Source organism: Corvus cornix, chromosome 12 (genome assembly GCF_000738735.6).
Source record: "Corvus cornix cornix isolate S_Up_H32 chromosome 12, ASM73873v5, whole genome shotgun sequence".
In the NCBI taxonomy this organism is placed as follows: domain Eukaryota; kingdom Metazoa; phylum Chordata; class Aves; order Passeriformes; family Corvidae; genus Corvus; species Corvus cornix.
This window is the reverse complement of record NC_046342.1, coordinates 4,053,921-4,069,829: the sequence shown is the minus strand read 5'-3', so window position 1 is coordinate 4,069,829 and position 15,909 is coordinate 4,053,921. Positions and strand designations below refer to the sequence as shown.

Below are 15,909 nucleotides of genomic sequence, written 5' to 3'. Positions count from 1 at the left end.
TACAGTGTTATTGCTGTTAGGAGGGGGGAAATGCATATGCCTTCGCCAGCTTTGACACTGTTTCATTTTCTTCATGCAAGCCCGGAACTTAGATGTCACAGGAGTTTAAAAGTTCTACACAGCTCAAGGACTCATAGTTCTGCAAAAGACAGTAACTAGCACTTTGTGGTTCACATTAAAAGAATACTCTAAAATTATCCAATCAATGGAATCCCACTTACTTCTGGAAATTGCTGCTGAGTTTCAACACCCAGCTTTGATGGTCATAATACCCTGATCTCAAATGGTAACTACATCATTTAAAGCAATGCTTGCAAAGAGGGGGTGGTGAAGTTTCCCCACCTGACTAAAGTAGGAAGCTTGCAGTGCTAAATATAATTCATACCAATGTGTATTTCCAATTACAAGTCACGGTTCTGTGTGAAAGGAATGAGATGAAAGGTATCATGGAAATAAGCTAAAATCATACTGCCATGGAGTAAAGGTTCCTGAACATAATCTGCTCCTGTTGTGTTCTAGAGCTTTGATTATAGACTAACCTTTACGGCTGTGACCCTGAATGTTTCCATCAGAGACTGTCAAGGTAACACACACACACTCTGACAGAACAACAGGATCTGGTACCAATGAGGAATTTGACTGTACTTCTTTGAACCTGTTATGGAGCTCTCTATCCCAGCAAGCCTGTGGTATGGCTGACTCAGCAGAACTGTCTTTACCAGTTCCATTTCTCCAGTTTCTAACTGTTTGTTTGCTCACCACTTGCTGTAGGAGGGAGATGTCGTGGAGGAGGTTGAGATGATGGTGGAGAGCCTCCTGGACGTGCTGTTACAAACTCTGCTCACAATCATGAGTAAATCGCAGTCTCAGGAGGCGGTAAGAGGGCAGCGCTGCCCGCAGTGCACAGCAGAAATCACTGTTAGTAACTAACAATCAGTTTCTATTTCCTGCTTCTCTAACCTCTGGTTCAGTCCCTCACCACCACTGGCACCTCATCATCATCTCTGCTGCATGAATGCCCAGGGCTTTGTCTCTTTCCCTTAATAAGCCACGAACCCATTCCCTCCTCCCTGCACTAGTGAGGGCGGCAGGAAGCAGTGGAGCTCAGGAGCCTTTAGTGGATTGCTGGATTATTTTCTTGTTTGTCTTTGCAGCTGTGATTGAGAGTTACTGCTTAAAACTTGAGGTACTGGGCAGCTGCCTGGAGCTTCACCCCTAAGGTGGTGTCACCAAGGGCTATATGAGTACTAGGCTGTGATCCCCAAAACTGAGGATATCACAGTGCTCTGTGGTTAAATCCCTTTGCTAAACACCCTGGAGAGCTTCTGTCCCAGGTCATTGATTATTTCATGCAAATGAAACACAGCATACTTTTTCAAAAGAAATTAACAGATCATAAGTCAAGTGAGCTGTTGAGCTTGGTGGGAGAAGCCACCACTTTACCCAGGCTGCCAGCATTAGCCACAGGGAAAAAATTTTTGACATGCAGTGGAAGAGAAGAAAAAGAATAGAATGTTGCTGTTCAGCCTTCTTCTTTCCTGGATTTGTGCCCTTTTCTATTCTAGCCTATTTTAGTCTATTTTTGTTTGTCAGAGTCTCTAATGCAGCTTTTGCACAATGTAGAATGTTAAGCTGCTGTTCAGAATGTCCTTTTTTTAGACTTGTTTTTTTAGCAAATGGCTGAAACCTCAGCAGTGCTGCTGGGGGCAGATGTGCACTAAGGTGCACTTCTCACACAGGAGAGAAGGTTGGACCTTTCCTTGTTAGCTCAGATAACAAGATGTTCTTTGATACAGGACAAGAAAGGCACTGGCTTGCAAATGTCCAGTAATATCTCAGTTTCCTTTTACTGCTGCCATTTGACTTACTGCTGTTTACCACATGCCAGCCCACACAAAAGAGCACATCTTTCTTCCTAGTGAAGTTCAGCCCTGGAAACTTTATTGGAACAACCTGTGTCAAAGCTCCTGGGTAGATGCTTGAGCCAATTACAAAAACAGTAAAATGGAAGGCACGGTCCCTTATATTTGCTCCTCAGTTTACATTTCACAGCACAGTGATATATGGATTCTTATTAGATATGGCTTAGATTTGTGTATTTTCCAAATTAGTTGCTCTTTGTTGTAGAAAAAAATAGTGTTGTGCAAGGGACTGGCAATCAACAGACCCAGTCCTGATGTTTGTTCTTGGCACCACCTTGTTCTCTTGGACAGATTGCTTAACTTCTCTGTGCTTTGCTTTCAGATTTGTAAAATGGGGGAGTTCCTCTTTGGAAAACACTTTGGGATGCTGTGGTAACTGGTTAGGGTGCATCTGCTTTGCAGAATTACAGAAATGTAATTGTAGCTCATGTAGGCTTACTCAGACTGTGCTCAGGAAATCTGACTGCAGTCCTGTCAGTACTGGAGCTTTGACAGCACAGAACTTGGTGAACACTAATAAGCCATATATTTACAAGCTTCCAGACACCTTCTGTAGCCCAGCCTGATCCCAAACTGTCACTGCTTTACTGGTCTGAGTCAATCAGTTCAAATAATTGCTGGTCTGTTGGCATGAGCTGCAGTCACACCTCTGACAGACACTGTATATTAAGTACCTGAAAAGTTATTGTCAAAACCTGCATGCTTGGAGGGTGATTTGTTAATGTCTGTATTAATAATTTTAAATGATTTTTGATTAGACTACAACTTTGATTATCAAAAAGACCTTTAAAACTGGCATCTGTGGAGGAGCCTCCTGGAGGTGTATCCCTGTATTAACAGTAACTCAGGAACTGTTAACCTGCAGTACTTTCAATCTCTGTGCATGTCAGCTGTCCCCTCACAGGCATTGGGGCCATTTCAGACCCCTCCCTTTATACCTTCCCCCAGGTTAAGCTTTGTATCTATGAAATTTCAGATTGTCTCAATGAAAGAGTTTCTCATTTGGTCAACAGGGAGAATATGTCTCCTGCCTTTTATCTTTGCTTCGTCAGATGTCAGACACTCACTTCCAGCACTTACTGGACAACTTCCAAAGCAAGGATGAGCTGAAGGTACCAAAGGGTGTGGTGTTTGTAGGGTGATTCCCTCAGAATGGGAGAGCAGAGGGGAATCCCTCGAGCATCACTTGCCCTGTTAATCATTCCCATCCACTGGCACTCTCTTTAGGGACCTTCCTTTCACTTTTATAATCGTTGGTGTAGTGTTGCAAAAAACCATTTAAGGCTACAGGGCACCAAATTATAACAGCAAATAAAGTCCCAGGATAGATGTTGTTGGACATAAAGGATATCATAATTGTTACTTATTAAACACAAGCAGAGGAACAGGGCATTTTTTAATCCCGTGAATGTGAAGTCAGTTGTTGTACAGCATTTTGCTAGATGTTCAGTATGCACTGGAGCTTTCTTACAAAGGGTATTGATTTTATGCCAGAAGAGAATTTCAAGCCTTTTGGGGGATACAAATGTCTCTAGCAGATGAAATCTTTTTTTGGAAAGCTGTAACCTTACCACTCCAGTTGCTGCCTGCTTCTTCGTGAACATCAGCTTAAATTATGACTCTCCGTGAACAGCAGGGGTTGGTGAGGGGCGCAGACCTCTGACATTTTGAAATGGCACATCACACATCTCACACCAGCAGAACTTCTTACCTCAACTTCCATAGGGAAGAGGAGTATCTGACAACAGCCTGTTTGAAAGGCAGAATAATCCTATAAATAAAGACAAGTTTTTATATAAAATGATTTTGTTTAGCATGGCACTCAATAAAATAAGCACAATAAGAACAATGTAATGTGGCAGGAACTTCTGTTACCTTCACAAATGAAATGGAGAAGCAGTGAGAAGTCCTTTCTGGATAGACTTTCAGCTTTTAAATATTTTGTGTGCATACAGAGAAGCTGAATAAATCAGGGAGATGAATTTGCAATGATAAAATTCTTATCTTTAGGTTGCAGGGTTCAGTGTATCTCAGGTTGATAGTTATCTGAAATTGCTGCCTTTCTGGTAACTTTCAAATTGCTCACAGGAAAATGATTTGGTAAATTAATTCATAATAAATTTTAATAGATATTTTAAAAGCCATCTAAACTACAGTTCTTGTGTCAGACTTGTGGAAAGGTCATTGAACTGAAATTTGTCTTTATGCCCATAAGAACTGTTGTATCTCTATAATCTCAGTATATGTTCCAAGAGTATCACAAAGGCTGAAGATTTTATATATTACTTTTTTTTTCCCCATCAAATATGGCCATAATAATATTTCCAATACTTTTTCTGGCATGGAAAGGCATTTTATTCACTTATCACTGTTACACTTAGGGCAAAATGAGGCCAAAAGTCAAGGAGCTTCTAATGCTTTACTCTGAGCTCAGTTACACCAAGATATTAATCACACACACCCCTCCTCCCCCCCACCCCCCCATTAAGGCATAATGGTAGGATGGTTTTGAAGAAACCCTGCTCTGCCACTTTCTCTGCTATTTTGGTTTTGTGTGGAAGGAAAACAAAACAATAAAATCATAGTTTGCAAGGCCAACAACTTGTTATGTTTGATCCTTCCTGTTGTTCTGTAGACATGGAGGTGCAGGTAGTCAAAAGCCAGAAATGTCTTCAGGTTTGGGGATTTTTTTTTGGAGAGCAAAGATTCAGCTGAATGTGTCTAAGAGCTCTTTGCTGCTCTAGTTGCCAGAAATGGGGTTTTCTGTTACTATTTTAGAAAGTGTATGTAGGAGTTTCATTGGGCTTGGGGGTGTGGTTAGTTCTCAAATTGTGACGTAAGTCCAAAGAAATTTAGACAGATAAATGAATAAAATGAGTACATAAGAAGGTGATTATGAGTCCAGTATATTTGAAAATAGCTGCAAATTGACACTGGAACTCTGGGTGATAATATGAGAAGTCATATACAATTATGCACATAGGGAAGATTTTCATCTCCCTGTAGAAGTGAAGATTTTAAAGAAGCTTCAAGTTCTATATTAGAGGCAAACAAAAGGAACAGAGCCATATTCCAGTGTATGTTGCTTCCATGTTTCCAGGTGAATGGCCTTGCAACACAAAGCTCAAGTAGAGCACACTTAGCTTAATTGTCTTTCTTACGATCAAGAAAATAGATTCACCTGCAACTGCTGCTGATTTTTCATTTCTTTTCCCTGTGTGACAGGAGTTCCTCCTGAAGATTTTCTGTGTGTTTCGGAACCTGATGAAGATGAGTGTCTTTCCTCGAGACTGGATGGTGATGAGGTTGCTCACCAGCAAGTAAGTAGAGAAGCAGGTGTAAAGTGTTGTCATTCTGCGGCAGTTAAAGCCTGGGGCTTGGGTTTTTCCTCGGGTTTTTCCTCAGACTGAGATGTGAGGATCAAGACAGGAATCCTGGAGTGCTCATCCTCATTCTGATGTTGCTGTAACACTCCAGACCAAACCTGTGTGTTCGTGGGTCTGTTAAACCCCACCAGTACTCTGAGTCAGGAGTTAAAAGCAGAGCTGAAGGAGCTGCCCTGAGGGTGAGGGGCCAAGTGGCCCAGCAGCTCCAGCACACAGGGCAAGGCCCAGCTCCCCACTCCCAGGGGTGTTAACGGGCCTCTCCCACCCTTGCCAGGGAATCCCTGCATTGAACATCCGTCTTTTCCCATAAACATCCCTCCTTAGGGAGAGGCACTCAGGTATCTGGGAACAGTGGGAGCAGACCCCAGCCATGACACCAAAGCATTACATTAAGAGTTCTTTCTCAGTTCAGTTGCCATCTACCATTTTAATGCTCCATTTTATCTCAGTTTCTTGCTTCTGCTGGGTTAAGTACTGTGCTCTTTGGATTGGCAGCAGTGTTGAACACAGGGTGGCTGGAATTATTCACTAGCTTCCTTAGCTAAACTAGCTGTGGAATTCCCACTGACTGACTGACAGCTGGAGAGTTCCCACTCTGAGGAAACTCCATGGAAATGCTCCTAAAGGCTGCCTGCTCAGCTGAGCTGAATGCTCTGCGAGTCCACCCTGCTAATGAGAAGTGAAAGAAGTGGATTTCAGTAATTCAAGCGTAAAGATTCAATGAAGTTCTGTAAGAAAAAGAAATCCACCTGAAACAGTAGCTCCCTCAGATGCTGCAGGTTACCTGTTCCCTTGGGCATCATTTTGCCACAAACCTTTAGACTGACAGTTACATTTAGCAGTGCTGCTGGAGTACTGCTTGCATGTGAATCAGAGATGTGCTCTTCTTTTCGTACTATTGTTGCTTTATCTACATGCCAATTATTAATTCTCAATTTATCACATGCCTTGATTGCCTTTCACTAAGGTGTATTCAGCCACCAACAAAAACTAACACGAAAATCAAAAATTGGCAAAATAACTCGCAAAAATCTTGAGTTGAATGAGGTGAGATTAAGGACCATTGTATAGTCAAGAACAAGAACAGCCCCAACTTTTTGAGTTACTCTTCTCTGGGGGAAAAAATCTTTCTGTTTAAAACAGGAGGAAAAGGAGTATATTGTTCCATTTCACTGGAGGTCATATGGCCCAGCCATGCAAAACAGACGTGATTTTAAATGCTAAAAGTTACAATAATAGTGAAGGTTCATAATCTTGTATCAATTAGTACAAACTGTACATTAAAACTTAGAACGGTGGTTTCTGTGTAAATATCACAGTGATTACACAAAGAATGCTCATCTCTGTACCCACAGTAAAACCAGTACCACCAACCACTGTAATATGTTTTATTCCAGATTCAAATGTTCTCTTTGTTTTCTTCTCTTTGTTTTTGGCTGCAGTATCATAGTTACAACAGTTCAGTACTTGTCTTCTGCCCTGCATAAGAATTTCACGGAAACAGACTTCGATTTTAAAGTAAGAATTGATTCAGAAAATGTTCTGACATCTTTTCAAACCAGCAGTAACAAAGGAACAGGAGCTGCCCTCTGCTTTAGCTGATGATATTTGCAGCATTTATTAGAGTGTCTGTCAGGAAGATGACCTAACTGATAAAGGACAGGAATGGAATCTGCTGAGGAATTGATGGGAAGTAGAACAGATACAGTGTGAGATCAAATCAGGAAAATTGAGTCTCTCATAAAGGAAACAAGTAATTCCATAAGCATGGGGCTAATGGAGCATGCTGTCTTGCAGAATGATGGATAATGCAATGTAAACTCAGGCAATGCTTTTCCTGAAGTTGGGGAATTCACAATCTCCCTCTCCCAGAGGTCCCTCTGGCTGCTGACATAAATCCTGGAGGATTATGGAGCGTTGTCCCTGTGTCTCATGTAGTTGGAGATGGGCAGCAAGTTCAGTGTTAATAAGGAAAAGCTGCCAGACATGCATCTAGGGACATGTGCACACACCAAGTTGGGAAAAAACTCATCTCTTTGGGAAAACAGATCAAATTATAGGGTTCTCATTCATGTATAAGGTGATCTCTGGGGATTCTTGACAGATAAAATCTGTTTAGCCTATAGAAAAACAATTTAAAAGTTTGCTGAAGTCACCAGGTTTATTCAGTCTTGTGCTCTGGTGCAAACAGGAAAACCCAGTGGCACTGCTTTTGTGGGGTTTCAGTTGCTGTCAAGGTTTAAATAACCCACTTGTTATCCTTAAGAGTTAATTTGTATCTCCATAGTAAGAGACACTGATGAATTTATGCCTTGATTACGAAAAGGAGTCTGTGTCTTTCTCCACTCTTTAAAACTTACTCTTGGAGTGTAATGCTGTAAAATTCCTTCCCTTGTCACAGGTGTGGAACTCTTATTTCAGCCTGGCAGTTTTGTTCATAAACCAGCCGAGTCTCCAGCTAGAAAATGCCACACCACCTAAGAGGAAGAAGATTCTAGATAAGTAAGGACATGTTTCGTTGGGTTCCCGCCCCAAAAAAGAGACTTTTTTTCCTACCATAAGTCTCTGTGATTTATCATGAAACCTGGGATGTGGAAATTCCTGGGAAATTAATAAGTAGATCTCCCAATTCCACATTCAGGGATTGGTCAAGTTGTTCGACATTCTTACATTAACATAAATGTGAATTGATTTTTTTTTTAAACAATTTGATTATTTTTTCACTGCCTTCCCAGTTTTTGTTCCCTGGGCAGCTGTGTCTCTGTTCTCTCTCAGGTACGGCGATATGAGAGTGATGATGGCCTATGAGCTCTTCAGCATGTGGCAGAACCTGGGTAAGTCTCTCCCTCTCTCACCTGACAACCAAAGCCAAAGGAACCCCCCGTTTCTGTCAGATTTTTAAATTTTTTTTAATGTTTTGTGGCATCACAGAATCCTTTGTTTCTCTGAAGAGTTCTCTTCTCCCACCAAAACTCTTTTGCACTGTATTCTAGAGGAAAATAACAAAATGTTTGCTGATAGAGATCACAAATACAAGGATATGAGAAGGGGTGAATCACGAAGAGAGCAAAGGAGTGGCACAAGTCAGATTAGATAACTTGATAATGTGGCTGCAAAATATTCACAAAGCCAAATACAAACATTTTATGTGTAGGAATATAGGTAGGAGGGCTGTTCAAGAAACCAAAGACTACAAATGTACCATGCTGATAATCAGCTGAAGGGGAGCTACCTGTAAAATGCCATGAGTAAAGGAGATTTTGTAATCTTTGAGAAAATACGTGAGAATCTGGAGTAAGAGAGAGGGACCATATTACTGTCACAGTGTTTTTCATAAGTTCACTTGATTCTAGATTAGTTTGCCCAGTCCTGCTTTCTACAGCTAAAAGAAACAACAAAACACAAAAAAACATAAACCCAAGACAAGTTGGACAAAGTTCAGACAACAGTCAGGAGCACTACAAAAGCAAGAAAACTGAATAAGCCTGGTCTGTCTTGCACAACTAAAATGATACAGCCAGAACTGGTCACAGTTCAAATGATCTGTGTGGAGAACAGAAGGCACTCCAAGATAGAAGAGATCCAATACCCAGAAAATGATGCTGGACAAACTCAACTGAGAAGTGAGAAGCCAGTTTTAGATGTGTAGATGCAGATATTTATCCCTGGATGCTGTTCCAAATCAGGCTTTGTTGAGTTTCTCTCTGCAACAGTGCAGTAACGTGGCTCAGGAGAGATTGTCAGCACAGTGCCTCCAGTCCCTCCTGGAGCAGATCCATTTAATCCCAGTCAAGGGCAGTTAGGAAATTGAGGCAGCACTGAGGACCAGGAGCTCTTTAGTTCTTTAAAATCTAAATGTGTTCTACTAACTACCACTGTTCTCACCAGCCCTTTCAAAATCCTCAGAAATTAGAAGTACGTACCCTGGCCTCTTTTCCCCCAGTTAGTATGTTTTAGTTCAGTTACTTTTGACAGTTTGAATTCCTTTGCAAGTAAAATGCACTGACAATTTTTGCTGAAGGCTTTCACAGTGAACTTAAAAATGCTCTTAGAGACTTTGCAAGACATGGTGTAAAGCAAATACTGATTTTTCATTCCTTCCAGGAAAAGAATGTTTGCTTTGATAATGCTCATGCCTACTACTCTGTACATGCCATTATTGCAAGGGTTCCCTATTTTCTCAGTGACAGATAGCAGAGGCTTTTATTTAATTACAGTTGGTTTGTGTTGTACAGGTGAGCACAAGATTCACTTTATTCCGGGAATGATTGGCCCCTTTCTGGGTGTTACACTTGTTCCACAACCAGAAGTCCGGAATATCATGATCCCAATCTTCCATGACATGATGGACTGGGAGCAGAGAAAGAATGGCAACTTCAAACAGGTGAGGGCACTTCCCAAGCTTTCCTTTTCCTGCTCTGGCTGTCTGCAGTGTCCAGCTGGAAGCTGATGTTGATCTGTTTCTGACTGTGAAGATGTCATGTAAATATACATAAAATAGAAAATTTGAGACCTACTTCACAGAACTATCACAAGACCCCCAAGATTGTTTAACCAGTGCAAGCTGCATTTCCCAGAAACGGGGAAGAGGAGGGATGTGCTCAGCACATCACAGACAGGGAAGAGAATTTTGTAAGTGCTGGGCTGTCACTGCTCCCACTGGTTTCACTTAGATTATTAGTCAGCTATTAAATGGGTCAGACTGAGAACCAAAACTGGGGATGTAAAGATTTAGCCGGTATTTGTGATTTGCTCTCTGCTTCTCTGTCTTCAATTTGCAGCTAGGAAGTGGTACTGTATCATTAAATCATTCTACCATGCCTTGAAGCAGACTTTGTAGCTGTTTTTATTTTCAGAAATTGCAACAGCTCTCCTGGAAGGGTTAAGTCCAACAAGAGCTCTGCAGTTTCCACCTGCTGTGAGCTGTGATTGCAAATCAGGGAGAGAAATCTTCATCAATCTGTTTCCCAGTCGTGGTCAGAGAATTGCTTAGATTTTCCACTGCAAACCAGATCCCTGAAGTGCAGAGCATTGCTAATGAAGGATGGGTTTAGACTGGGTCCTCGGATGAGTGTTTCATTGTCATTGTGCTGGAGCAATACTGAGGGCAAGTGTCTGCAGAGAAGTGCTCTGAAGGAGTAAATCACCATTAAATTATCATAATTCATGTGATTAATTATTTGCAGAGTCATTAAAATGCCAGATCTAATCTATCATTCCAGGAGAATAGCAGACCTTTCCCATAACCTGATCTATTAAAGGCTGTGTGGAAAAGTATTATCAGGAGCTTGTTTTTCTTCCTCTTCAGCTCCCGTGATCACTATGATTGTTATTATTTACTATTATTATTATTGCAATAGCATTTTGATCATAGTCCTCTTTCCACCTGTTTTAGCGTAACAATAGAACAGTCTTTCTCTGGAATTTACAGTAATAAGCACTTACAGTCACCTTTGAGTTTCTGGGCCTATTTATATTTTCTGTATCAAGATGCACTCTTCATAATCTTCATTTAATTTTTATACTCACTAATGTATTCTAAACTACAGCTCCAAGAATATTTCTTAAATTACGAGCAAATCTCCACACTGTTTTATGAAGCATATATTGTAACTTTCTGAGGTCAAAGACAAAATAATCATCTGTATTAGTGAGAATGAAATATACAGTTAAATACCACAAGAGATAATAAACCTCATTAACATTTTCTGCTGGGACCAGGGAGTTATTTGCTTTCCAGTATAATGCTGGGTAGCTGGACACAGGCATTACGGATTTCTGTTGTCACTGTAGATCACAAACAAAGGGGGAGGGTTTCCTTAACTGTGAGCTTCTCTTCACCTTTTGAATATTCAGTTGTTTGTCAGAAAATATAAAACCCCTGAAAATTCATTCAAGCGCTTTTTAATTCTCTTCAGTAGTTCATGTTTTAACAAGGTTGTTTTTTCAGCAAGGCTGGATAACAATACAGTCTGATTCAGGAATGAAATCAGGTCTCCCTTTAATGATTTCAGCAGCAAGAGCACCAAGTCCATTTGTGTGCTACTGGCTGATTTGCTTTTCCTTCCCATCCTTTCCTCCTTTGCAATTTGGCAGCTGAAAAACATAGAGAAGCTCAAACTATGCTTGTATTTAAATAAAAGTAAGCCATATTTCTGCAAATAGTTTCAGCCTTTAGAAGCCTCTGTCTTCACTAGTAGTGAAACCGTGTTTTCTGCAAGATTTCAGACTACACGAAATTGTTTTGTTTAATGTTACATATGTTGATTTCTGCACTTGAATCAATTTTATCAGAATATCTGATATCACATTTGATATTTAGGGTGGGAATTAATAAGTATTAAAAATCTTTGTAAGAGGAACATAATGATGCTGGTGTGGCGTTTTACATAAGTGAAAGAAAAAGCAGAAGTGTCATATAATCACAGAGAAGCTTAAAAAGGGGGGTTTAATGAACAAATAATCTTCCAATATAATGATGTCTGGGTGATTGCAAACCAATTACCCACCAGCAGAATCACCACAGCACAGCAGTGGTGCTGGATATTCTGTTGTAGTTCGGGATCCAGTTTACCTGATGTACTGGTTCATTGGAAGTGTTTCTGAGTGATGGATTTGGTTGCTTCTTCCTGCAGGTGGAAGCTGAGTTGATTGACAAGCTGGACAGCCTGGTGTCCGAAGGAAAAGGTGATGAGAACTACAGGGAACTCTTCAGCCTGCTGTAAGCTTTGCCAGTTCATGCTCCTTGTGTTGTGCAGGGCCATTGCAAGAGTCTGGGCACTGATCTGTACAGCCACAGATCTTTGGGGAGGGCAGGAAAGGGCTTCCTGGCAGGTTTCCATGGAATGGCTCAGCGAAGTAATGCTGAAAATAATAGAGAGACCTAAATTCTTCTTTGTCTTCTCTCTGTGACACCTCATAAAGGGCTGCACAGGTTATCATCCTCCTATCAAAAATTCATTTGCTGGAGGAGCCAGGGCCCCTCTCTTTTGATAACAGTGAGTGAGATTGTTGAGAGACACAGTGCACTGTCTACAGAGTCAGGCTATGTTAGAGCAAAGGAGATTTTCCTCAGCATTTTCCTTTGTTTCCTCCTATTTTTGAAGGCCATGTTTTGGTTGGCTCAACAGTTGCCAGTTGCTTCCTCCAGAGTCCATTGGGACACTGTATTTCCACTTCCCTTCACACCAACAATCATACTCAGAAGGATAAACTTGAGGATTTCATGTCTGACTTTACACTTCACTACCTTTGATTACTGATCTGTCCCCAAATTTCATTTCGAGTGTTTCTAGTTTATTTCAAAAGGAATTATTTTGAACTCCTGACAGTCCAGAGCCCTTAACCCAAATTTTTTAATAGTCCAGTGAGCCAGAGGGATCATTACCAGAATTTTAGCCATATATTCCAGACAATTTTACATGGCCCCTAATAGCACACCGGCTGTTTGAGCCATAAACCTTTGTTTTGCTGGGGCCAATAATTCTATTTCTGAATTTGCAATTGCACATTCATTCATTTCAAGCTAGATAAGCCTGCCCATCCCATGTGCTTATCCTCAGGAAGTATGGAAATGTATTCACTTTGGATTTGTGTATATTCAGCCTTGGGAAGTCTTGGATCTTATGTGTACAGATATGTAAGTCTGTTTCAGGGATAAAGGAAAGGAAATATCTATTCTTTTTATAATTCGCCTGGCAGGAGGAATAGTGTGCCTTTGCCCCAGTTGAAGACATTTGTTACCTGAAATGTTAAGAATTCAAGGGTTGTAGCTTTTTACTCATTTTTAGATGATAGTGATTGGATGTATTACCAAGAAACACAGCCTGGAATGCCAGCAACCATTTAGTTTATATGTGCCACTGACTTGTCTGAGAACAATATGAGGAAACAACTTGAGGAAAAAATTCCATAAATTAGTAAATGCTGTGTGAAAAAAACAGTTGACCCTGAATTCTACTGTCTCAACTCTACTGCTGAAAAGGGAATTGGCTCCCTCAGCTGTGAATCATCCCAGTACTGAAGAGTTTGCTTCTTCAGAGGATGTGACGCCCAAAAGAATTTCTTTCCCAGAAGTGGCAAGTTCTTTGACTGGAAATCCAGTTTCAGGAAACTGGCATGTAAATTTGCTTTCTTTCTTCACTTTTTAAACACAATGTTTATTGTTCTCATTCCAGCCTTCTCTCTTCCTTCACTGTGTGAGATGGGTGCTCACTGTATTGTCTATGCTAGGCAGGAGCAGACTGCTTTTATTTCCAGTTTAACTACATTGTGATTCAGGGTTCCTTGGTTGCTGGTTAGAGATGAAAGTTTTTGGAGGGATGAGCAAAGAAGAAATACTTGCAGTAGGTTTGGACTCCTTTTCAGTTTCTGACTGCTGCTAGCAGTATTTAAGCTACAGGTAGTAATGTGGGAATCAAGTACTGCCATGAGTGTTGGTTTTTTTCATATCTGTTAAATGGCAATGTGAGGATATTTTCCCTTCTCCTGTCAGTTCTGTAATTTCCTTGTCTTTGCTTCATGCTGCCTGGAGTAGAACCCAACTCTTTGGGCCTTATCCCAGGTAAGATAGTAATTCTTCTGGAATTTGTTTTATGAGGGAGAAACCAAGCTGTCTGTATCAGTCTGCATGCACTGTACCATTTCCCTGGAAGCCTCACCTGCTGTCTTTCCATCTCCAGTTTGCTGGAGAAGATTGAGCAGGAAACTTGGCGGGAGACTGGAATCTCCTTTGTCACATCGGTCACTCGTCTCATGGAGCGTCTGCTCGACTACAGGTATCTGGCACCAGCAATAACATGTTCTAAGCATAAGAAGTCTGGAAAGACATGGTACCAAATTCCTACAGGGAATATTTTTATTGACTATCAAGCTGCATACATGAAAGACTAATTCATCACTGCTGGGTTCTGAGCCAAACATCCCAAATCCTCATCTCCAGAGCCCTTATTCTCATTCTTGTGTGCTCATTCCTGATAGTTTTGTACTAAGGTTTATTTGGGTTGCTAAAACATTAATTCCTTCTATCACTGAAATGATCTCACCTAATTTAGCAAAATAGATGCTCAATGCAAGAGTGATCCCCAAAGCCACACTGAACCAAGGCATGCTGAATGCCTCATGCAGAGCTGGAGAACTTCCATCTGGGAACTCTGACACATCAGCTGGTGGCCCATGGGCAAGATTTCACTATAAATTAGGCAGCCTTGGTATAGTTTTGAACTGAAGTTTGCAGGACTGTTGTGTCAATGCAGCTGAGCTTTGACTTAGTTAGAAGGAAATATTTTAACTTTAGATTTATATATACACACACACTCAGAGGGGTTTTTTTTAATAATAGACAATTTGAACCTATATAGAACTGCCCCAGATATTTCTATCTTTAGCGTACTGACAAGAGTTCAAATAGGTTTTTCTTCTGCTTCTGCTCATTAGAGGTGAAACCCTCTGACTAGCCTGGGTGTTCTGCAGTCCCAAATCCTTTTCTGTGCTTTTTAGTTTGTTCTTTTTGTTATCCCTACCACCTTGATCCAATCTCTTGGTTTTTTCCTGGCAACAACTGCTCTACAACTACTGTGCACAACCAGGTACTGGAGACACATTTAAAGGGAATGCAGGGGAGCTGCTTGGGGGTCTTTTGGTGGGGGGGCAAGGTGGGGGGTGTCATGTGGTTTTGGGTTTTTGTTTTTTAATGATAAACAGCTGCCAGCAAGGCAGCTTTGACACACAGATACACATTTCCATGCTTAATTGAGAAACACATACCAGTTTTTTAATTGATTTTCAATCTGCAGCAGATTTGTCATTCCCAGAACAGAACAGGGAACTGGAATGTGGCACTGGAATTTGGAAATACACAGGCATCTCTTTTAGAGACCAACTGCCAGTTGGAAGCTGTAGTAGTTCTCAAGATAAGTTTGCTGTGTCACTGCTTTAAAAATTTAATCCTTTGTACTGTTTGAATAGAAATGATGTCTAAAATATTCCAGAAACTAAAGATAAATTTTGTGATTTAACTTACCTATACAAAAGTTAGAAATCTAGTCTAAATCCCTCAGGTTGTACCTTTCAGTGTGCCACACCACACTGCAGAGCTGCATTTATGGAAGCCAACCCTTTGACTAGGACTAAATGTTTACATCTGGATAAATAGGAGTTTTTTACTTTTATAGTAGATCTTGCATTCAGATTATTTTTGACCACTGTTGTCTGATTTTTATTCAGGTTCTTGTAATAAATGAAGGAACAGTCATTTCAGGTGTTTGTTCTCAGATGCAAATGTGTAAGGGGACACTCAGTTCTCACATCATTTAAGCTGTAATATGGAAAGTTTTCTTAGAGGAACTTTATTAAATGAAGTATATGATTATCTGTTGTTTGTCATCCAGGGAAACTCTGGAAGATACGATAACTTCAGATTTATTTTAAAAGGACTGTTTTTGCAGATGTTTGTTTCAACATTGCTCTGCTTTCTTAGGGACTGTATGAAAGGAGATGAAACAGAAAACAAGAAAATCGGCTGCACTGTTAACCTTATGGTAAAGATGTTTCCTTTATCTCTTTGTGATACTGTGCAATGTTGTAGAAACTGGGATGGGAAA

General features: G+C 40.7%; 1 protein-coding gene and 1 long non-coding RNA gene across 13 annotated transcripts in view; one reads left to right on the top strand and one right to left on the bottom strand.

Moving 5' to 3' along the window:
• The window catches only part of DOCK3 (dedicator of cytokinesis 3), a 185,444-nt gene that overhangs the window by 134,844 nt on the left and 34,691 nt on the right, over nucleotides 1-15,909 (top strand). For 9 of the 12 annotated variants that reach the window (XM_039559298.1, XM_039559297.1, XM_039559292.1 and 6 more), the window contains 11 exons: nucleotides 772-918; nucleotides 2,936-3,034; nucleotides 5,148-5,242; nucleotides 6,751-6,826; nucleotides 7,710-7,810; nucleotides 8,084-8,142; nucleotides 9,544-9,692; nucleotides 11,944-12,029; nucleotides 13,845-13,871; nucleotides 13,990-14,085; nucleotides 15,786-15,846. In XM_039559298.1, the coding sequence (XP_039415232.1) occupies nucleotides 772-918; nucleotides 2,936-3,034; nucleotides 5,148-5,242; nucleotides 6,751-6,826; nucleotides 7,710-7,810; nucleotides 8,084-8,142; nucleotides 9,544-9,692; nucleotides 11,944-12,029; nucleotides 13,845-13,871; nucleotides 13,990-14,085; nucleotides 15,786-15,846 (996 nt within the window). The remainder of the gene's footprint in view (nucleotides 1-771; nucleotides 919-2,935; nucleotides 3,035-5,147; nucleotides 5,243-6,750; nucleotides 6,827-7,709; nucleotides 7,811-8,083; nucleotides 8,143-9,543; nucleotides 9,693-11,943; nucleotides 12,030-13,844; nucleotides 13,872-13,989; nucleotides 14,086-15,785; nucleotides 15,847-15,909) is intronic. The other 3 variants (XM_039559293.1, XM_039559302.1, XM_039559294.1) reach the window with 2 other exon arrangements.
• Nucleotides 771-8,056, bottom strand: LOC120410696. Its single transcript, XR_005603009.1, has 2 exons — nucleotides 7,669-8,056; nucleotides 771-3,693 (listed from the first exon to the last, which is right to left on the bottom strand). It is a non-coding gene; the product is annotated as an uncharacterized LOC120410696 (long non-coding RNA).